Genomic DNA, 20,982 nt, shown 5'->3' with positions numbered 1-20,982 from the left:
TATGATTATTTCATAGTAATGACTCATTAAAAGCAGATGAATAGTCCAATTGCATACCCAAAGTCATTAGAGTTTTTTCACAAATTGAGAAATTTAAGAAAAAAACCAAATGTAAAAGGAAGACCAAATTGAGATAACACTGCGTATTTCAAATATGTTTTTTTTTGTATTTATGCCAAATCACAAAATCAGTTACTACTCAAAAATTTGGTCTACTAATTTATGTTCTTCTAATCTGTTTTCTTCTTCGTCTTGTTTTCTTTATTGTTCCAACTATCCAATTTCTATCAAAATTTGCTAAAGCATTAATTTTATGACGTTTTATTTTTTTTCGCCATGTCATTTCTTCAGAGCTCATTGTAGCTTAGAGTCATCTATATTACTTCCACTCCATTTGGATTGATAAACTTACCTTTTTTTAGGTGTTTAACTCTAACACTGAAAACAATTTATAGTTAAATTATTATTATTTTTATTCATGAAAACAATTTAAGGCAAAAAGATGTTAAAATCTTGTGCAGAATCAAAGACCTAATTGTTTTCTTTTGTTTAAAAGCAAAGATCGGCATTAGTTCCACTCCATTAGATTGGAAAGCTTACCTTTTTTCATCCATTAACCAAAAAGGAATTTTCAACACAAAAATATGTTAAACACCTGAAAATTAAGCTTAAGAATCTACTAAACACAAAGATGTAACAACCGAAAAATTAAAATATGAGTGCAAGGTGGATCATATGTCACTTTTCGAGCACAATGTTGCATAGCTCGAAAGAAAAATGTGTGTTCCTAGAAAAGATAATACATGTCATGAACTTAAAAAATCGTGACATAACGGGGTTATAGGATTAGAGGTATTACATAATTTCTAAGATTTTATAAAATATCCTAAACACAAGTTCAACTAAAGAAGAAAAAAGATGCCGAAGGTGGCCATGAATATTATGTACTAACACCTGTTGAAATGCACTCTACAAGTAAAACTTTAAAAACACAAAATCAGCTATAACAAGAATAATGACGCTTCAGTCTCAAACGAGTTGAGGTTGGCTATACAATCTCCACTTCTTCGTTTAAGTTCACGTTATTATATAACCATCATACTGCATAAAATAAAATAAAAATTTAGAAGATCAATTTATTGGTCTTTGAAAATAACTTCCTTGCATGTAATTTTAGGTCTAAGGTTGCATGCCCACTTTTGTTAACTTTTCACTTACCTTAACTTTACACATATCCACCGATGCATCTATAGGTCGAGACTCGAGAGAAAAGTAGCTAATCTCAATAAAATGACCCAAACTATGGATCCTCACATTCATCTTCTTAATAAAAAATAACAATCGAAAAAATATATACTAAAAAAAAGTATATATTTTACTACTACTGTTTAAATGTCGTAAGATAGAATGTTTCTGAAAGGCATATTTTTCAAGAAAATGATCAGAAGGCCAAAGAAGAGAGCTCAGAGACGCACTAAATGAAAGACTGCAAGACTAAACTTTTATATTTCTCTTTTTAATTTTATGTTTGTTATTTGTATAATACTTGATAGCCGACATGCTGGATAGTAAGTGAGAACACTGGTGATCCTCCTGGAGAGTAGAGTGTGCATCATAATACATAGCAAAAGTTAAAGAGAATGTTAACATTAAAAACTAACATTTACTTTGTATGCAGAAATAGTATCCACAGAATTTGAAGCATAGATGGAACGTTATAGAAACTACTTAAATACGCACATCCAAAGTCACTAGAACTACTAAACAAGTCTGATTTTACTAATTTGCAAATAATTCATTCCCTGATCACACTAATCTCAGCACGAATATGGAGAACTCCGTTGATGAAATACAAACTATCTTCATTGAGAAAAGGGGTCCAACTTATATCACAAAGGTTGCGACACCCCAGGACGATGCCATTATTTAAACGCACTGAAAACTCGTAATCCAGTGCAATTGGCTTCCCTTGTACATGCTGAGAAATTCGTTGTCTGGTCTCAAACGCACTGAAAACTCGTAATCCAGTGCAATTGGCTCAGACTCTTCCCCTTGCATACCGAGGAACAACCCCAAGCAATGTTCAACGCCTTGTTGGTCTAGGTTGCAATGTGCGGACAGGAAAAGCTCTTGTCTACCCAATAGGCAGCCATTGCACGCTGCTGATAAGGTTCTTCGGCCTTGTAATAAAGAGCCTCGAAGACAAACTTTGAAGCAAGCTCCGAACCAAAGTCATTGCACGTCATGATTTCCTTCAGCTTGGTGCATGTCATGGCTGGAAATCGAATGAGGAAACAAAGATGTGAGGTCCATACATGTCTTCGATCCTCAAATTTAGGGTAATGCATACGAGCCCACTTCAACGCAAAATCATAGACAGCATCCTCTGATGCAATTTGAAGAAGATCACTGGACAAAACAACCTTAATTCCAGAAAGAGGCAAACTCAATGCCTCGTTTTCAAACCTGAAAAAGAAAAATGCAAATCATTCATACTCTCTAGCTATTTAGTAGTTAAAAGGATACTTACTTGTTTATGTCCCTGAAACGGAGGATAATAAAGAGTTTAGCCGCATCTGCTAATGGCTGAACTGCATCAACATTTACTACTTTGGAAGGAAGATCCAAATAGCGCAATGCTGTTTCAGTTGTCACGTGTTGATTCTGCAGTTGTTTGCTGCAGTATCTCATGCAAGACGCCACCTCAAACTTATCAGCCGCCATCAGCACATCCACAAGACCACTTGCTGTTTTACTTGATAAGCTATTGCAATATATAAACCTCCATCACAGCCGCTTCTTCTGCTCAATAAAACGCACATTAGTTTTATTACTTCATTCAATCAACAAAAAACTCGTGAATTTGCATAATTACATACTGTTGCTCTTCCGTTCCATTCGAGAACAACTAATTAATAAGAAAACAAATAGTTGAAATCAAATAACAAAGGAATGTCAATTGAAAAAAACAACAAATGTACTGTATTCTCTCACCTTAAGAAAGAAATTACTTTTGGCAGCAAGAATAGGAGAACTGATATTTATCTTTCTCACATTAAGAGGACGAATTCTAGTCATCAAAATGTCAGTTGGCAATTTCTCTAGCGTTCCTGTAGCTGTTTCTTCGCGTTTTTTATAAAGTGAAAGAGATAATAAACATATAGAATGAAATAATTAGGAAAAACCAAGTGAAGAAACTAAAGATAAATAATGTATTTGCAAAGAAAATGCAACCACATACCACATAAGGGAAAAAAAACCCTAAATTCGTAAATTGTCTTTCACATAACCACGACTTCTATAACTCAAGTCTAATATGAATCTTCTACATTTCTTCCACTCCATTTGGATTGATAAACTTACCTTTTTCATTCATCAACCACAAACAAATTTTCAAGTGAAAAAAATTGTTTTCACATCTATGATTAGAAACCAAAAATTTATGGACTAAAAGATGTTATAAACCCTTTCTATTGAAAATGGCGGAATTCATCTGTAGCCTTCTAAATTTGGCACAAATTTTCACATAAACATCTCAATTAAAATTTGTTCATTCTAGACAGACACCTATGGTAAGATTTTATTATGTCATTTTGACACTTTTTTTAAACAATTAACAATTTTTTTTAAAGAGAGTATGTTATACTCTTTGATGATGATGTGTAAAAAGGATGAATTAAATAAAGATATGTTACATATAGACCAAAAAAAAATATTGTGAGTAAGAATTTATTTTTAAGACTATTTAATTAGTTATAAAATAATTTTTTTTTTTTTAAAAAAAAAGTTTCACCAACCTTCCTCTTTCTTTTCACACCATTTTCTTATCTTCACTTTAAATCACCATGACTCTTTATTTGTATCTATCATTAACGACAATCATTCTCCACTCTAACAATCCATCCCCCTCCACCCTTCTTCCTTTTTTTCTGAACTACTTTCACCTTATAGTTTCTTTTACTTTTTTTTTCTCATCCTCCTCTCCTTTAAGATTGGTGTTTGTGTCAGATCTGGAATGGTTATTCAAGAAAGTAGATACAAAAGAAGAAGAAAAAGCAAAAATGAATAGAAAAGCGGTGAGTACATACTTTAATAATGTCAAAAACTCCATTATCATGACAGTACTTATATTTTTATATGAAAAACTTTAATTTTTTATAATTTTGTGTCAGGTTGTGCAATTTGATGTTTCTAAGTCAAGATTAAAGGTATTTTGTGTTGTTTTTTTTTAAATTTTGATTGTTGATAATGAAGAAATTGTCGAATTTTATGATAAAATGGTAAGAAGCATTAATCAACCAACTTGATTTTTGTTTGAAAAGGTGGAGAAGATGATATATATTTTGAAGTATTTGTATTTTCTTATTTAAATAAAATTAAAAGATGTTGAACACTTATATAGAATAACCTAATCATTTTCTTCGATTTAAAAGCAAAAATCTTTTACATAAAATAAAATCATCAAGCATTCAAAAAGGCAAGAATTTCGTGATTTTTTTTTTCTTCTCACACAAAAAATGTACGCAAAAATGAAAAAAAAAATGCAACTAAAACCTAATTCAAAATTAAGAAAAACAAACCATTTCTTCTTGTTTTGATTTCTTCTCTCTTACGCTTGCCTTTCCACGCTGAATCATCAACATTGCAACAGCCTTCTGGTTTGAGCTCCATCAAATCTGGTACTCCCTCTATCATCAACACTCAATCTGAGTAATTTCTATTATTAAAAGCAAATCTATAGTCCGGTTGAGGTTCCGATATATTCGAAGTAAGTAAATAATTCATTCTCACAATCGAATCGAAGAATAGAGTTTTTTTCAGAGAGAAAATTTAGAGAATTGAAGAAAATCACTGGTTGAAGTACTTTAATTTGTATTGAAACTTTCAAAAGCGTTAAATTCGTGACTCTTTTTTTTTTGTTTTTTTGCTTTCTGCCATTGAAGAAGTTCTTCATAGCACCATTGTATATGATTATTTCATAGTAATGACTCTCATTAAAAGCATATGAATAGTCCAATTGCATACCCAAAGTCATTAGAGTTTTTTCACAAATTGAGAAATTTAAGAAAAAATCCAAATGTAAAAGGAAGACCAAATTGAGATAACACTGCGTATTTCAAATATGTTTTCTTTTTGTATTTATGTCAAATCACAAAATCAGTTACAACTCAAAAATTTGGTCTACTAATTTATGTTCTTCTAATCTTTTTTCTTCTTCATCTTGTTTTCTCTATTGTTCCAACTGTTCAATTTCTATCAAAATTTGCTAAAGCATTAATTTCATGACTTGTTTTATGTTTTTCGCCATGTAATTTCTTCAGAGCTCATTGTAGCTTAGTGTTAGTGACAAGGCCAGGCCAGGACGGGTCGAATAATATAAAATATATTATTACTTTTATATACGTGCAAATATATAAAATATTATTAATATGAAATTAGTGTTGGTTAAAATATGACTATCCGATCTTGATTGAAAGTTTTTTATGTGTGTTACTGATTAACAAAGTTGATATTTTTGTACTTTTTTTTCAATATTTTAATATAATAGTTTTTAGGTTACATGTGCAAATTTAGGCACATATTTTGCACATCGTGTATCTTATATTTCTTAGTATGAAATTTTTAAACATAAATCATATATTACTAAAAGCATGAACAAAAGAAGTTGAAAGTTGAATTACAATTTACCCCTTCTATAAATTAAATTGTTATAAAATATTTAAATATTTGATTGTATAAATTTAATTAAAAGGTAAATGACTTTTAGACTTCTAAAGATTGATTTCTAATTAAATATCCAATTAGTATTTATTATCCAATTAATATTTATCATCTATAATATATATGTATATAATAATTATAAATTTTTTTTTAAAAAAAAAGTCTTTACTAAATTGCTAATTTTTCCTCTTTCTCATAACTTTTTCCTTAACCCCTCTCATGAATAATATAATTTATGTGGATAAAGTATTATCCTTTATGATAAATAACGAATTTAATAATATAAAGGATGCAAATATGCAAAATGGAGACACACGTTGATAATGTCCTCTCGTTTATTATTAAAGAATGACTCTATCTTCACAAATTTAAATTCATTAACGCTTAATTACGTGATAAGACCTTTAGTTATTCTTTCTACATGGTTTGCTAATTTTAACTTCTTTTTTCATATTCTTCATTTATTTATTATTATTTGTTAATTACTTATTCAACTTTATACTCTTAATATTCATAACTCTCATCTTTTCATATTCATAACCTCCAAATATTTAAACTAAAACTTTAATATATCTTTTGATATTCCTCCTATTCTATCTATATAAATTCAACTTTTTTAATCTCATGAAACCCCTACCAAGATTATTAGGCTATCATTTTCATTCTATAGTTAAAGTAGATGAAGAAACCTCTTGAATTTTGATAGGATATGAAAGGAGCCGATAAGAACTCAGAGAGTTATGTACTAATTTTATACTATTTATGTACTAATTTTATACTTATTTTTTCATCGATACATACATCAGTCTTATAAGAACAATGTTTACATTGGATCTTTCTTAAATCTGTTTCTTTTTGTCTTTTTTTTTTATCACCATCAGAATTCTTAATTTAGTTTTTTTATGAATGTTTTATTGCGTAAGTCTTTATTCTTATTTTGTAATTGTTACATTATATTATTCATTAATTTACATATATATTTCCATAAATTTTTTATCATTATAACATATCTATAAAAATTCACATAGAATACACGTGCAAAGCACGTCCTCTGAAACTAGATATTTTAAAATACACAACATATTTGATGTTACTACTTTAATTAAGTGTTTTGCTTCTTTGTTTTTGTAATTACCTTAAGTAGTTACATAATTTACTTATTTTCATGACAATATATCCTGTAACGCAAATAAAACAAAATATGATCAAAGACAAATTCAAAATTAATTCTTCAAATTGATACCTTTTTTCTTGTTTTCTTCTTCTTTGTGTAGTTGGATGATATTGCTCAAAAGAATTAAATTTGTGACTTTATTTTTTATTTTATTTTTTCTGTCATTGAATATTATTATTTCACAATAATTAGCAAATGAATAGTTCATTTGTGTATCAAAATTCATCAGAATTTTTCACAAATTGTATCAATGCAGATAAATTTAAGAAAAAATTCAAAATGTAAAAGGAAGACTAGATTGAGATAACATTGTATTTCAAATCTATTTTTTTTTATTTATTTATTTATTTATTTATTTATGTCAAATAACAAAATCAGTTACAAAATGAATTTCAGTGATTTTGTCTTTTACACATGACAACTAAGAATTTGGTCTTCTTTAATATTTTAATATTAGTTTTTAGGATATATGTACAAATTTGAACACGTATTTAGGTATATACCTATCATCAATACTTGATCTGAGTAATTTCTGTCATTAAAAGTAAACTCATAGTTCGATTATGATTTTGATATTCAAAATACGTAGAAAATTTATTTTCAAAATTGAATCGAAGCAAAAAAAAAATTCACAGAGAAATTGGAAGAAAGGCAGGTAGGAATTGAAGAAAATCATTGATTTTAGCACTTTAAATTAGTGTTCTGTTTCTGTGTTTTTGTAATTATCTTAATCAGTGTAACTGATTTATCAAATCAAATAAAATATTAAAACCAAATTCAAAATTATCTCTTCAATTTATACCTTTTTTCTTGTTTTTTTTTTTTTTCTGCAGTTAGATGACATTGCTCCAAATCTCTAATTTGTATCGAAACTTTTAAAAGCATTAAATTTGTGGCTCTGTTTTTTGTTTTGTTTTTTATTTCTGCCATTTAAGTTCTTCATAGCTCCATTGCATATATTATTTCAAAGTAATTTCACTCTTTAAAAATAAATGAATAGTCAAATTGTGTACCCAAAGTCATTAGAGTTTTTTCACAAATTTAATCAATTCAATGAAAAAACCCATATGTAAACGCAAGACCATATTGAGATAAATCTCTATATTTCAATTCTTTTTTTTATATTATGAAATCACAAAATCAATTACAAAATGAACTTCGGTAATTCTTTGTCTTTTACACATGACAACTCAAAATTGATCTACTTTAATATTTATATATATTACTTCTTATGATACATGTACAAATTTGGGCACGTATTCTGCACACATATTTGGATACTATCTCTATCACCAACATTGATCTAGGTAATTAATGTTATTAATCGCAAATTCATAGCTTAGTTGAGATTCTGATATATTTGAAGTAAGTAGAAATTTTATTTTCAAAATTGATATGAAACACAGAGTTTATTTCACAGAGAAAATTAGGAGAAATGCGGATGGAAATTGAAGAAAATCGATTATTGAAGCACTTTAATTAAGTGTTTTGCTTCTTTATTTTTGTAATTATCTTTATGAGTTACAAAGTTTACGAATTTTCATGGTTATTTGTCTAGGAACACAAATAAAAGTCAAATTCAAAAAAACAATCATTTCATAAATAGTATTTCGCACATCAACTACTTCTATTATCAACTCTAAACTTAGTTGTATATTAATCCTTTACATCACTTCCGCTCCATTTGTCCTGTAACGCAAATAAAACAAAAAATAAAAGCCAAATTCAAAATTAATTCTTCTAAGTGATAGCATTTTTGTTGTTTTCTTCTTCTTTGTGATCATATTCTCTAATTGTCGTTTATATTTACAAAAGCAATAATTTCATGACTTTATTTTATTTTTTCTTTATGCAATACTTTTCAAGAGAAAAAAAAATGAATTCTTACAATTTACCAGATTATTTTGTATGTACAAGAGTAAAAAGAAACAAATGAGAACTCATCAAAATAGGTTCTTACAAAGTAAAGAGTTTATCTTTAAAAACCACAAAAACGATGTAATGAAAAACTACGTCTCAGTCTCGAACAAGTTGACGTTAAACTATGGAAAACATGGTCCTTCAAGTACTGGGTGAGTTCTTGCAACCATAGCAACAGGCATTTTGCTTCTACCAACCATAACACTTTCCAAAATCTCACCTTCTTCTGCTTCCCTTTCCATTTCACACGTTCTCTTGGATTTATAAACTCCCAACACCATCCTTCCTACAACAGCCACCAATCCCACACCTAACAGCCCGATAACGAAACCGATAACCAAAAAACCCCATATTCTCTTCTTCTTCCTTGTCTCTGAAGGTAACACTATAGTGAAATGACCATGATTTCTTGTGTAACACAAGTTGGGAAACCTCATTTCACTAAGTGAAACTTTTCCATTTTCATCAAACATTGCACAGTACTTTGTTGTGCTTCTTCCCTTGATCATCTCTGTTAAATTCTTGAACTCGATCGATATAGGTTGTCTCATTGGTCTAAGATCAAGCTTTCTAAGACTTGTGATGGTGCTAATATGTGATGGTGCATCATAAACAATGAAACCAATAACAGAAGTCAAGAGATTGTAACCTGATATGTTGAAGTATTGAGCAGACAAGTTTCCCATATCGTTGTACACGATATGGATTCTTTTGACATAAGGCACTGGAATTGTTCTTGGAGGAATTGAAAATCCACTGAAGTTTGCACCTTTTTCCCACAATGTCCTGCTTCTTAACCTCACTAATGTGAGTTTCATTCCTGCTAGACTTGAAGGAACAGTAGCATTATATAAAGATCCAGTATGTTGATGGATCAAAGTATTGAAAGCATGTTCATGAAGAATAACATCTAATGATTTCGTAAGGCTGTTATTATTAGAACATTGAACAAGAACAAAGAGTTTCAAGAAGAGGAATAACAGAAGTATGTACAAGTTCTGCACAAAATTTGATCTTCTTGGCCATTGTGATCTATTCTTGGATTTCATTGAATCTGGGTAACTATTCGGTTTGCTTTACTTTTCAAACGGTATGAAGGACTTTAAGCTTGGAAAATGGCTGAAATTGAGGGGAAGAAAGAGGGGTTGGAGATGGGAAGTCTTTTTCTCTTTTGGACTAAAAGTAGGACTATAACCAAGGGTGTGATAATGAAGTGGGTCAAAATCGTGGAAAATCAAGGCGGTCTGAATTCCAGTATAAACATAAGTGGGGTCGGAGGAGGATAGAGTACACGCAGACTTCATCATTATCAATAAAAGGAAAAAAGGAGTAGGGTTATATGCTCAAAGTCATGCTTAAGTTGGTCCCATTAGCATAATAATAGGAATTACACCTTTAGGGTGAAGCAATGATGACTTTGTCTGTTGATAAAAGAGACCATAGATATTCCATAGAATGCGGAAATTATCATTTATCACATGGACTTTAGTGCATGTTCTTTTGTATTTTTGCAGACAAATCTTTATAAGAAGTTGGAACAGCTAGGATTTATATGGACAGTTTGATGAGTACTCAAAAAAGCCATGATCTAAGCTGTAACTTCCATTGCACAGCCTGTGATGTGGAAACCTATCAAACATGTAACAGCGTATCTAAAAAGTGAATCAGCTGAATCAAATACTCTCTTGAACTCCCTAGGAGCATTTTATTCTTCAATGTCAAAGAGTCAAAGAAGAAGCATGCCATAACAAACATAACAGTCAGTTAAAAAAACTTTACCATCTCGAGCAGCTACACAAAGATGTTGCCATTCTCATCACTGGACATTGTCACCGATGTCTTGTTATCTCAGGACGCTCTGCCAAGCTTTTCCTCGTTACCCAGCCTTCTGATCCTCGTTATAGAATGTAGTGCGCAACAGCTTAATAGAAAGGGTGGCATTTCTCTCTTCTGCCACGCCCAGCCGCAAAGAGTACCTGCATTAGGTCAATCTGAAAACCAACATTTACTGTGTATGCTAGAAGTTCAAACACAGCAGGCAGTCAAAGCTTGTGATGCATTGATGATCTAGCAGAATTGGTATCCACAACCAAAATAGAATTTGAAGCTTCGATGGAATGTACTTAAATACACATCCCAAAGCAACTGGAATCAGCATGATTAAAGTCATTAAAAGATCAAAACATGAAACTACTCAACAAGTTTGATTTTACTAATTTACAACAGTGCAACTATGGCAACAGACAAAAAACATTATAACCCACAAAACTCTAGCTCATATGTGGAGCACTTTAAGCAAGAAAGTAAGATACTATTACAACGTAAAAAATCTCCAGGACTCTGGCTTTCTATTCCCTGACTCTAAGCTCTGCGCGAAGATGGAGAATTCCATTGATGAAGAATAAACTATCTTCAGACAAAAAGGGGGTCCAAGCTACACCAAACAGGTTCCTGTAGCCAACAGCCTTGCCACTAGTGAAGGTGTAATCTCCCTTGTACTTGCTCACATATTCCTCACCTGGACTGATACGATCTGCTAACTCATAATCAACTGCAAATGACACAGACCCCTTCTCTTGCATGCCCAGAAACAACCCAAAGCAATGGAATGCACTTTGATGATCCATGTTGCAATGAGCTGACAGGAAAAAACCCTGTCCACCCAAATGGAAAGCCTGTGATTAAACTCTACCAGCTGGAAAGAGGCTAGCACATTCGTCTCTTTTCAAATCTAGGTATATAACGCACTGCTGATGAGGCGTTCAAACTCAAGAGCTTTAATAGGTCTGTACTTGTATGCCGCTCCACATAACGATGGTACGACACATTCCCCGCCTCGGCAGCAATTGAGCACTGCCGATACGGTGCTTTGGCCTTATAAAAAAGAGCCTCGAAAACAAGCTTTGAAGCAAGCTTGGGATCAAAGTCAGTGCACATCACGACTTTCTTCAGCTTCCTGCATGTCATGCATGGAAATCGAATGAGGTGAAGAAGATGTGAGCTCCATACTTCCCGTCGTTCCTCAAGTTTTGGGTAATGCATACGAGCCCACTTCAACACAAACTCAAAGACAGCATCCTCTGAAGCAATTTGAAGATTACCACTTGACAAAACAGCCTCAATTCCAAAAGAGGAAGACTCAATACATCTTCTTGGAACCTGAAGGATTTAAGGAAAAAGAATGCAAATGAAGATACTTTCTTTCTCAAATTCAACCAAACCATAGAGAACCATGTCTACATAGGGCTACTCACTTGGTTATGTCCTTGAAACGTTGAGCAAGAAACTGTTTTGCAGCATCTGTTAAAAGGCTGAACTTCATCCGCCACTAATATATTGGAAGGAAGATCCAAATAGAGCAATGCTGATTCAGTCGTCATGGTTAGATTCCGCAGTAAGTGACTGCAGTATTTCATGCATGACGCAACCTCAAATTTGTCAGCAACCATCATCACACCAAGCACAGCAGTAGGTGTTGTAGCTGAAAAAGTATTACTATACATAAAATTCAAGAGATCCATGAGCGCAGCTTCTTCTGCTCAAAAAGTTGAGAAAGGAAAAAGTTAGTTCTTTTGTCAACCAACAACAGAAGAAAATATATGCATATAATTTTTTCTTAAAACGAAGGGAAAAGTGGAAACAAACTAAGAGGTGGGCAGGATATTTTGCACATAAAAACCATCAAGTGTATAGAGAATACTACTAAACTTGCAAACATCATACACGATAATCCTTGTCAAATTGACTCTTCAGGAATATCTCATATAAAATTCATGTCAAGGATCCCATAATAAAAAAATAAAAAATATTGGATACATGTGCCGGCGCTAAATACCAAAGTTCCTAGACCCTAGTGTGGTGTTTACTTATATAGTTGTTTGGACTTTGGCAACCCTAGGAAGATCTCAATTTCAATTCATTCATAGTAGGTAATATGATTTTTATTATGGTACATTGATATTGAAAAGTATAAACAGAAAATGTATCGGGTTCATACAAAATTCAAATTTCCTATTAGAGAAAAATCTAGTTATTCTAAACTTTTAACCCTAACAATAGCCACTGGGAGCAGAAGCAGACGGTTCATCTATTGACAAACATTGCATTCTTTTTCAAGCTTGCCTTGAGAAGGAAATGTAGTTGAAATAAAGTACTTACCCTACGCATGGATTTGTATAGTTATCTGCCGTAATGCCGACTCTTTCATACCATTTGGGAACAACTACGAACAAAACAAATAGTTGTACGAAAAAAAAAGGGAATGCCTAATTATTAAGGCCAAAGTATTACATTAAAGACTAATCACCTTGTAAGAGAATTGACTCTGAGCCACCAATATGGGAGAACTGATATGTAAAGTTCTCACACGAAGGGAGTTTGAGGACTCCATGTCAGTAGATGAATCGTCATTTTCAGACTCTTCTTCATCGCCTATAAAATGCATCAAAACCTTGAAAAATAACCAATGACCACGTAGAATAAAAATTAAGAATGCAATTATCATCAATTATTCATGCAGAGTATATATGAAGAAGATTGTGCAATATCAGAATCTAACCTCAGATACTCTGATAATCAGGATTTTATGGAAAGAGCAAAAATCACTAATGACTGATATCCTTGAAATAGCAGGAAAAAACACTGCATTACAAGGAAGTGAATAGGTACCGAGGAGATTTGTAGTCATCGCTATGCCAGAAGGCGATTCATCAAGCATTACTAAGCTTCTTCTTCCCGTTCATCATCAGCAAGACCATCTTCCACTTCTAGAGCAGTACAATTTACTACCTGCTCATCATGTTGCATGACCATATCCGCATCTTACAAGAGAAAGAGATAAGCATACGGAAAAAAATAAATAGGAAACGTCAAGTAATATGCAGAACTCCCAAATATACAACTAAAAAGGAAAGTTTACAAGATGAAGCATATTTTGTTTTCAATAGGCCACAAACTTTTGAGAATGAATATTTTCTATCAGCCACACAAATTAAGTCCTCTGTGATTTCAAAGAGCCAACAAACAATAGCAGCATCTAAAAACAATAGCATCTGCGACAAAATTTAACTGACAAACACACTTGTACTGGAAAAGGGACTGCAAGATCATAGTATATTTACAACAACAAAATCAATGCTCATCCATTCTAACCTCTATTTTAACAAAAAATAGAATTCTAAATTGAAGAAGAAAATTGCAGTAGTTATATCTGCAAAGAAAAAAGAGCACTAAATCCATAAACTCTCTTTCGCCCCGGACAAATTTATGCACTAAAAATGGGGCACGTGAACTCGTGGTCTCTTTGTAAAAAAATAGGTATTTTGTCTCTATATTTTTAAAAAATGGTATAAAATTAAATGTTGACACGTGGCACCCATCCTACAAGAAGACTAAATGATGCACTTGGTTGAACGTAGAGTTATTTACCTAGAGGACTAGGGATCAATTCTTCCTTTAAAACATCTTTTCCTTCTTCACTTAGAAGTGCACTCATGTTCTACAAATCTTAGATTCGACTCTAATTTCGCAGAACAACTACTATTATAATTTAACTCTAAACTAGTTGAGTCTAGAGCTATATGAATCATCTACATCGCTTCCACTCCATTTGGATTTGTAAACTGTCTTTTCCATCCATTAACCAAAAAGAAATTCCCACATGAAAAAACCGACTTTATAAACCAAATAGAATAAAAGAAGTTAAACCCTATCTATTAGTGAAGTAGGTGTTAAACCCTTACAAAGAAGTGAAAAATCCATTTTATTTCATTTAATAGTCCGGCTATGTGATGAGGATTGGTGTGAGAGATTAGCTAAAAATGGATTTAGGAGAGGTAAAGATAGACCGAAGAAGTATTGGGGAGTGTGTTCATGCTTGTAGGTAGGAGTGTGTTATCTCGGTGCTCTTACTAGTAGTCTTAGTGCTATGCTTGTAGTTTCTTGTTCTTTGACTTTGTTGATGTCTATTGCTTTCGTATAGTTCGATTACAGTATTATTTTGTTTAGTGCTACTGTCTATTGTTTTACTACCTATTGTCTCTTGTACTTCATAACGTCTTTTTCTAATATGTTTTTATCTTGAGGCGACATCTAGTGGAAACAACCTTTCTAAGGTAGAAATAAGATCTACTTACACTCTACCCACCTTAGACCTAACGTACCCTCTGCCCACCTCAGACTGCCTCACACCATACGGATACACATTAACATTCGGTATATTGTTGTTGTTCTCTCTTATAACAAAAATTCTGTATCATTCATGAAAACAATTAAGGAAAAAAAGATGATTTTTTTTTTGTAATGAATAATAACAGAAACCCAAAACTCTAAAGATTTTAAAATATCAATCCAGCATTCAAAAAGATAAAAACAAGCCCTAAATTAAAATTGAGAATAGCAAACCATTTCCTCTTCTGTTGATTTCTTCTCTCCTTCGCTTCCGTTTCCGAGCCCAATCAACAACTAAACTCAAACCTCCCTCCGTTTTCAGTTCCGGCAAGTCCGGTACGACCTCAATCTTCAATACCCGATCAGAAAAGTTGCTATCGTCGAAAGAGAACCCGACCCATTAGACCCACGCCCAGAACAGATATGGGTATCCATTATCTCCCCGGATATCAAACAGTACAGTTTTTTCATCCAAAATTGAATAAGTAAGAGAAATTAACACAAACCCAAATGGAAAACTAACAAACATTTCTGAAACCCAAATCGAAAATTGACAGATTACAGTGTGAATTTCTTCAAAGAATACTTTTTCTGTTTGGTTGTTTTGCTAATTTTTTGTTTTTTTATGTTCAAATCAGTAGTTGGAAAAATCAAAAATCAAATTCTGTAGTTCCAATTTATGTTCTTTGGAGTAGTATGTTGATGAACTCACTAAATATTATTGAAGGAATCTATGAAAATCAATATTCCAATTTTAATTTGTTTTGTTTGATTTTTATTTGGTGGCAAAATTTAAAAATACTACTTCACTTAATTAGGTACTTCTATATATGTTAGGTAAAGAATTAAAACTATTAAATAAGATAAAAATTTAGAAGGTAAAATTGTTTTTTTTAGACAATTCGATAAGAGTAATAAGATAATATTTTTTAAAAAAACATACCATATAAAGACTTGTTTAGTTGAAAAATAAATTATTTCATAATTATTATTTTAAAGTTTATTATATTATTTTTAATATGAATATATAAGTGATCAACCAGTCAATTATTTGCATAATTTATACACAATCTGAAACTAAACAAATGTTTTCATACAAAATAGGCTGTTTCCATAAATACAAATATGGGCTTGGATTTTCCTTAAAAGCCCAAACCCACAATATATAAAAGCCCAACCTAAAGAAAATGACAAGGAAAGTGGGCTAATTTATGCAAATGTCTTTTCTTAGGCTATAATTTAAATTTTGTTCCTTTTTTAAGAAGTTGTGCAAATATAGTCACCAAAAAAAATTACCCTTATGGATAATGTTAGACTCGGGTCTAATGTTTACTCATATAATATTCAAGCATTATAGATAAAGTATCGTCTAACGTTGCAATAACTTATATATATTTTTAGATCGTTGTCTAATACTTTCTTATATAATTTTTCATAATGCTCACAATAGATATACTAATTAGTGATTGTTCTGAAGTATATTCGCGACTTCATGAAAAAATATGGAACATACAATATTCTATATTACTTCTATTTACCAAAAATGTTCCTTTTTTCTTATTTTCAACCTTATTAAAGAAAGAATTTAGCATATCAAATTACATCACTAAAGTATTAAACTCATATAGGGTAAAAATTTCAATTATTATATTCCAAATTAGTTCTAAACAATAAGAAAGAACCAAATTAAAAGAAGACAAAAGAAGAATAAGGTCATTCAAAAAGATTTGATGATGTTAATATGCACTTAGAATATATATTTTTTTCTTTTTCCTAATTAACAAACAAAAAAATGTTTGCTAAATTTGGTTGGTTAATATTAGTACCTATGGGTCATAATTAATTCATATTTATTCTTTTGTTAGTACAAATACAGCAATTTCTTATCATTATTATTTATTCCAATACAGTACCAAAGTGGAATGCTGTCTTCTCATGGAACATAACAATAAAAAAATTTGAAAATTATTATTTGCTTAATACTTTAATTATATTATTGCTAAATGCCAGACATGAAGAACATTATTATTAAATTAATTATTATTATATACCAAGGATCATGGAAGTTGGCAGCCTTATATATTGCAAATCTATTAATAGTATATTTATTATTATTAATACTTGTCATGTCATTAGGATTGGTATGTTTTTCTAATTATGAAATATGCTGAGGAATTTTAATAAATCATATAGCATTAGAAAAATGAAATTCCTTATTCCTTTTCTTTTTTTTGTTTCAAGAAGCTAGAATAAAATAAATTACACATGGTGTATACTATTTTTGAACCAAATGTATAGTCTCAAGGGAAGAGATTAAAGTTTTGTTCTATTTTCAAACAATAAGTTAGGAAATATTTTCTACATGGAATTTCTTTTGAAAACTATTCAAACGTGTGTATTAAAATGAGAGATGCTAGTCTTTTGGATCATAATTTAAGTCATAGTCGTAGCGCGTATAATTTATAAGTTTATCAATTTCAGAATAACTTTACGTGATATTTGAGATCTCGACATTACAGAGCCTTCAAATAAAATATCTTTGAGTCATATGTCTAAAATTCAGTCATTTTGCTTGAGTTTCAATTGCATGTTAAGTTTTATATAATTATCGTAGTCTATATATTTTGAAATAAGGTAATTCGTAAACTTTTTTTCAAAAACATACAAGTCAAATAACCTAGGGTGTATATCCAAACTTAAGCAAATTGGATGGATTTTGTTTTGTATGGATCAATTTTGTCACCCCTAATTATAAACTTCTAATATTCATTCTCTTACCTCTCAAATCCCTAGTGACATTGGAGAATTTTGAAGAGACCATAGAAAAATCTATCAAAAAATAATAAAGAAAGATTATAATTATAAGTTTAAAAAGTAATTTTAAATATTAAAGTCAAAACGACAGGATAACACTCACGTGTTACATAAATTGGGATCAAAAGAATAACAAATGTACTTTTAGGTTAAAAAAAAAATCTCAAAGTAAACTTTCATAGCACGAATTTAAATTTAATCGAAATACCAGTTACCTAAAGAAACTAGGATATTTCCATTTCCATGAAGTGTAACTAATTTGTCCAATTTTTCCAATTCCAATTATTGTTAAGTTGTAACTAAAATTTGAAATAGAAAAGACTAAAGAATGACACAAAATGCAGAAAAAAGAATAATAATGGATTGATGAAATGAAAAAAAAGGACAATGGCATGTGGGCAGTTGTGTAATTTGCTGGCAATTGAATTGATGTTTGGATTTAACAGGTTATAATGATGATAATGAAGAAATAAAAATAAATACAGTAAATATTTCAGAGAATATATAAAGTTGCAGAAATAAAATAATTATTAATAATAAGATAAAAACTGGTACAAGCAGTACCATAAATATTTAAATAATTTTTATTTTCTAGCTAGGAGTTTTTAATTATTTGAGTGAAAAAAAGGAAAGAAACATTAATAAAAACATAGGTAAAATATCAACAGATAAAGTACATTACATACTTCAGAAACATTGAACAATCCATAAACTTTATCACTTCTTGATTTTTTATTTTATTTTAACTTCTCGTTTGATGTTTGAAATCTATATTAAAGTTTCGATGAAATTTAAATTACATATTGTAGAGTTCATTATAAGTTATTTTTCTTGGAAAAATGTCTACTATATCTTTCAACATTGTCATTTAGAATTAATATACTTCTCGTTATGAAAATGACACATATATACTCCTATACAAGGGTCATGTCACCTCCAAATGACAAAGTTAAAAAATATATATATATATTGAAAATTCGATTCAAGATCTCTAATTAAAGATGGAACAGTTCACTACCGTAGGGACGGAGACAACATATAATAAGGGGTTCATTCGAACCCTTTCAATGAAAAATATTATTATTTATATATGATTTAAATTATTTTTTAGATATATATAATAAATATCGAATTCCCTTCCAGTAGTTCTTTTAGTTCTCAAATTTTGAATCTCTTATTAAAATTTTTAATTTCGCCACTGTACTACTACACCATAAAACTCATGTTAGCATTTCTTCTTGATCTTTCTAGCTTTGTTACATTTAGCCTGCAAAATTATAATTTTTTCACTATTAATTTCATGTCTGTCTTCTGTCAACAAAAAATGTTGTGATAATTGGAATAGAGAGAATATGATCAGTAAAATAATTGAAAGAAAAATCAGACCTACAAACACGTAACGTGTTACATGTATTTATTTGTACATATTTATAACTGAAGAATATATAAATATCTGATAAAATTAATTCTCATGATACATTTATTTATTATGTCTACAAAATGTTATGATAGTATTAGTAATTCTGATAACAAAATGATAACTAGCTACAATTACGCGTTGAAAATTCATGAATATTGTAATATAAAATAATACTAACGATGTATATAATTTAAATTGTTATAAAATGACTCACACAAAGCCAAATTATTTCCAATTTTTTCCCCTTCCAAATGGTGGGGAAGGGAGGAAGATATGATTTGAACTTCAAAATATTGTGGCCAACAGAGATATGTGGGTTCAGAATTCTGATATAATTTTATAATTTGATATTTATACATTTATAGCTCGAATAATTGTGTTTGACAGGAATATATGTGTACTTTATTAAAGTTCTTTCTTCATCATAGGGATACAGCATGTGACGTTATTTCGAGCGATCGAAAATAATTTTTCTAGTCTATAAATATAAAAATAAGTTTATGTATAGTATATAAATAACATTTGAGAAATACTAATTATGTTGTATATATAAATAGATAATCTCAATTAAATCAATCTTAAAATTTAATTTACGATGAAAAAATTATTTAAGACTATATAAGAATAATTCATCTCATCGAGCCCACCCCGCACGTCCAAACAAGCTCATGAGTGTTGTAAGTTCAATTCGAATATTATGTTAAATAAAATTTATTTAATTTAACATTATAAGTTAGCTTGATAAAAAAGATTTATTTTCAAAGTTGATCAAATTCATCTCAGATATAAAAATCTTTTTTTTTTCAACATTTAACATGTTTAGACACTGTTTGATATTAATATGTGAACAATTTAATACAAAACTTAAAAGAGTAATAATGTATATTTTTTTTAAAAAAAATAGCTATCATTTCTCCTTAAATTATCAAGAACTTCAATGATTGAATATTTCCATTTATTTAATTCTTTTTCAATATCATTCTAAATATAGTGTAAAATTCCCTACTGCACAAGCTTTTGGAGGTATTTGTCTAGTGGCAAGGTGCATTATTTGGTGTGATCAATTATATGAAATGACACATAAAAGAATTACTTTTAGTTTAGGTACTATTCGATATCGATATTTATTAATTTAATTAATATAGATTTAGTATGCGTAAAATATGTTATATAGTAAAAACTAGTAGATTTTTAACTGAAGTCTTTTTATTTCTAGATCTCGAATTTGAAATTTCAATTAAATATTATTGTTGAAACACCTACTAGAAGTACTATACCAAACTAAAGAAAGTGTGTATTTTAATAATAATCAAATAAGAAAATGTATACTTAACACATGTAATATTGATATTAATTAATAATTATAAGATTAATTTATTTTTATTTATCTATCTACATATCTATATATATATATATATATATATATAGCTAGGAGAATAAAAAGAGTAGGCTAGAGACACATAGAGACAAGAATGAACATAACAAAAAGGCTACTAAGAGTAATTGTCAAACTAGGATTAATATACTAATTGGCAATAATCAAGAAAGAGCTAATTAGGGTCTATTATAAAATCTTTAGGTTTTTTCTGTACATCAAAAGTGGTTTGTCTTAATTAGGTGCTTAATCTTTTTGCTAAATGAGGATTAATGTATTATACTATATCTAAGATTGTTATCAACAGAGTTGGTTAATTTAATCATTAATCGGCATACGAAAAAATTTATTTTCGTATGATTAGGAGATCACGAGTTGAAGTCATAAAGA

At 30.1% G+C, this 20,982-nt stretch overlaps 1 protein-coding gene, 1 long non-coding RNA gene and 2 pseudogenes across 2 annotated transcripts; 1 reads left to right on the top strand and 3 right to left on the bottom strand.

The window, feature by feature from the left end:
• Positions 1-1,628: 1,628 nt before the first annotated feature.
• Positions 1,629-2,898, bottom strand: LOC101256698 (BTB/POZ domain-containing protein POB1-like; annotated as a pseudogene).
• Positions 2,899-3,858: 960 nt separating this feature from the next.
• Positions 3,859-6,515, top strand: LOC138338090 (uncharacterized). The gene is made up of 2 exons (XR_011211335.1): positions 3,859-4,076; positions 4,173-6,515. It is a non-coding gene; the product is annotated as an uncharacterized lncRNA (long non-coding RNA).
• A 2,422-nt stretch (positions 6,516-8,937) lies between these two features.
• Positions 8,938-9,864, bottom strand: LOC101256997 (uncharacterized). Its single transcript, XM_004246056.3, has one exon. It carries the CDS (start codon positions 9,862-9,864, stop codon positions 8,938-8,940), a length of 927 nt encoding a protein of 308 aa, XP_004246104.1.
• A 1,051-nt stretch (positions 9,865-10,915) lies between these two features.
• On the bottom strand, positions 10,916-15,668 carry LOC101257291 (BTB/POZ domain-containing protein POB1-like; annotated as a pseudogene).
• Positions 15,669-20,982: the final 5,314 nt, after the last annotated feature.

Source organism: Solanum lycopersicum, chromosome 8, assembly GCF_036512215.1.
Source record: "Solanum lycopersicum chromosome 8, SLM_r2.1".
Taxonomy (NCBI): Eukaryota; Viridiplantae; Streptophyta; class Magnoliopsida; order Solanales; family Solanaceae; genus Solanum; species Solanum lycopersicum.
This window is presented reverse-complemented; position numbering and strand designations above follow the sequence as displayed.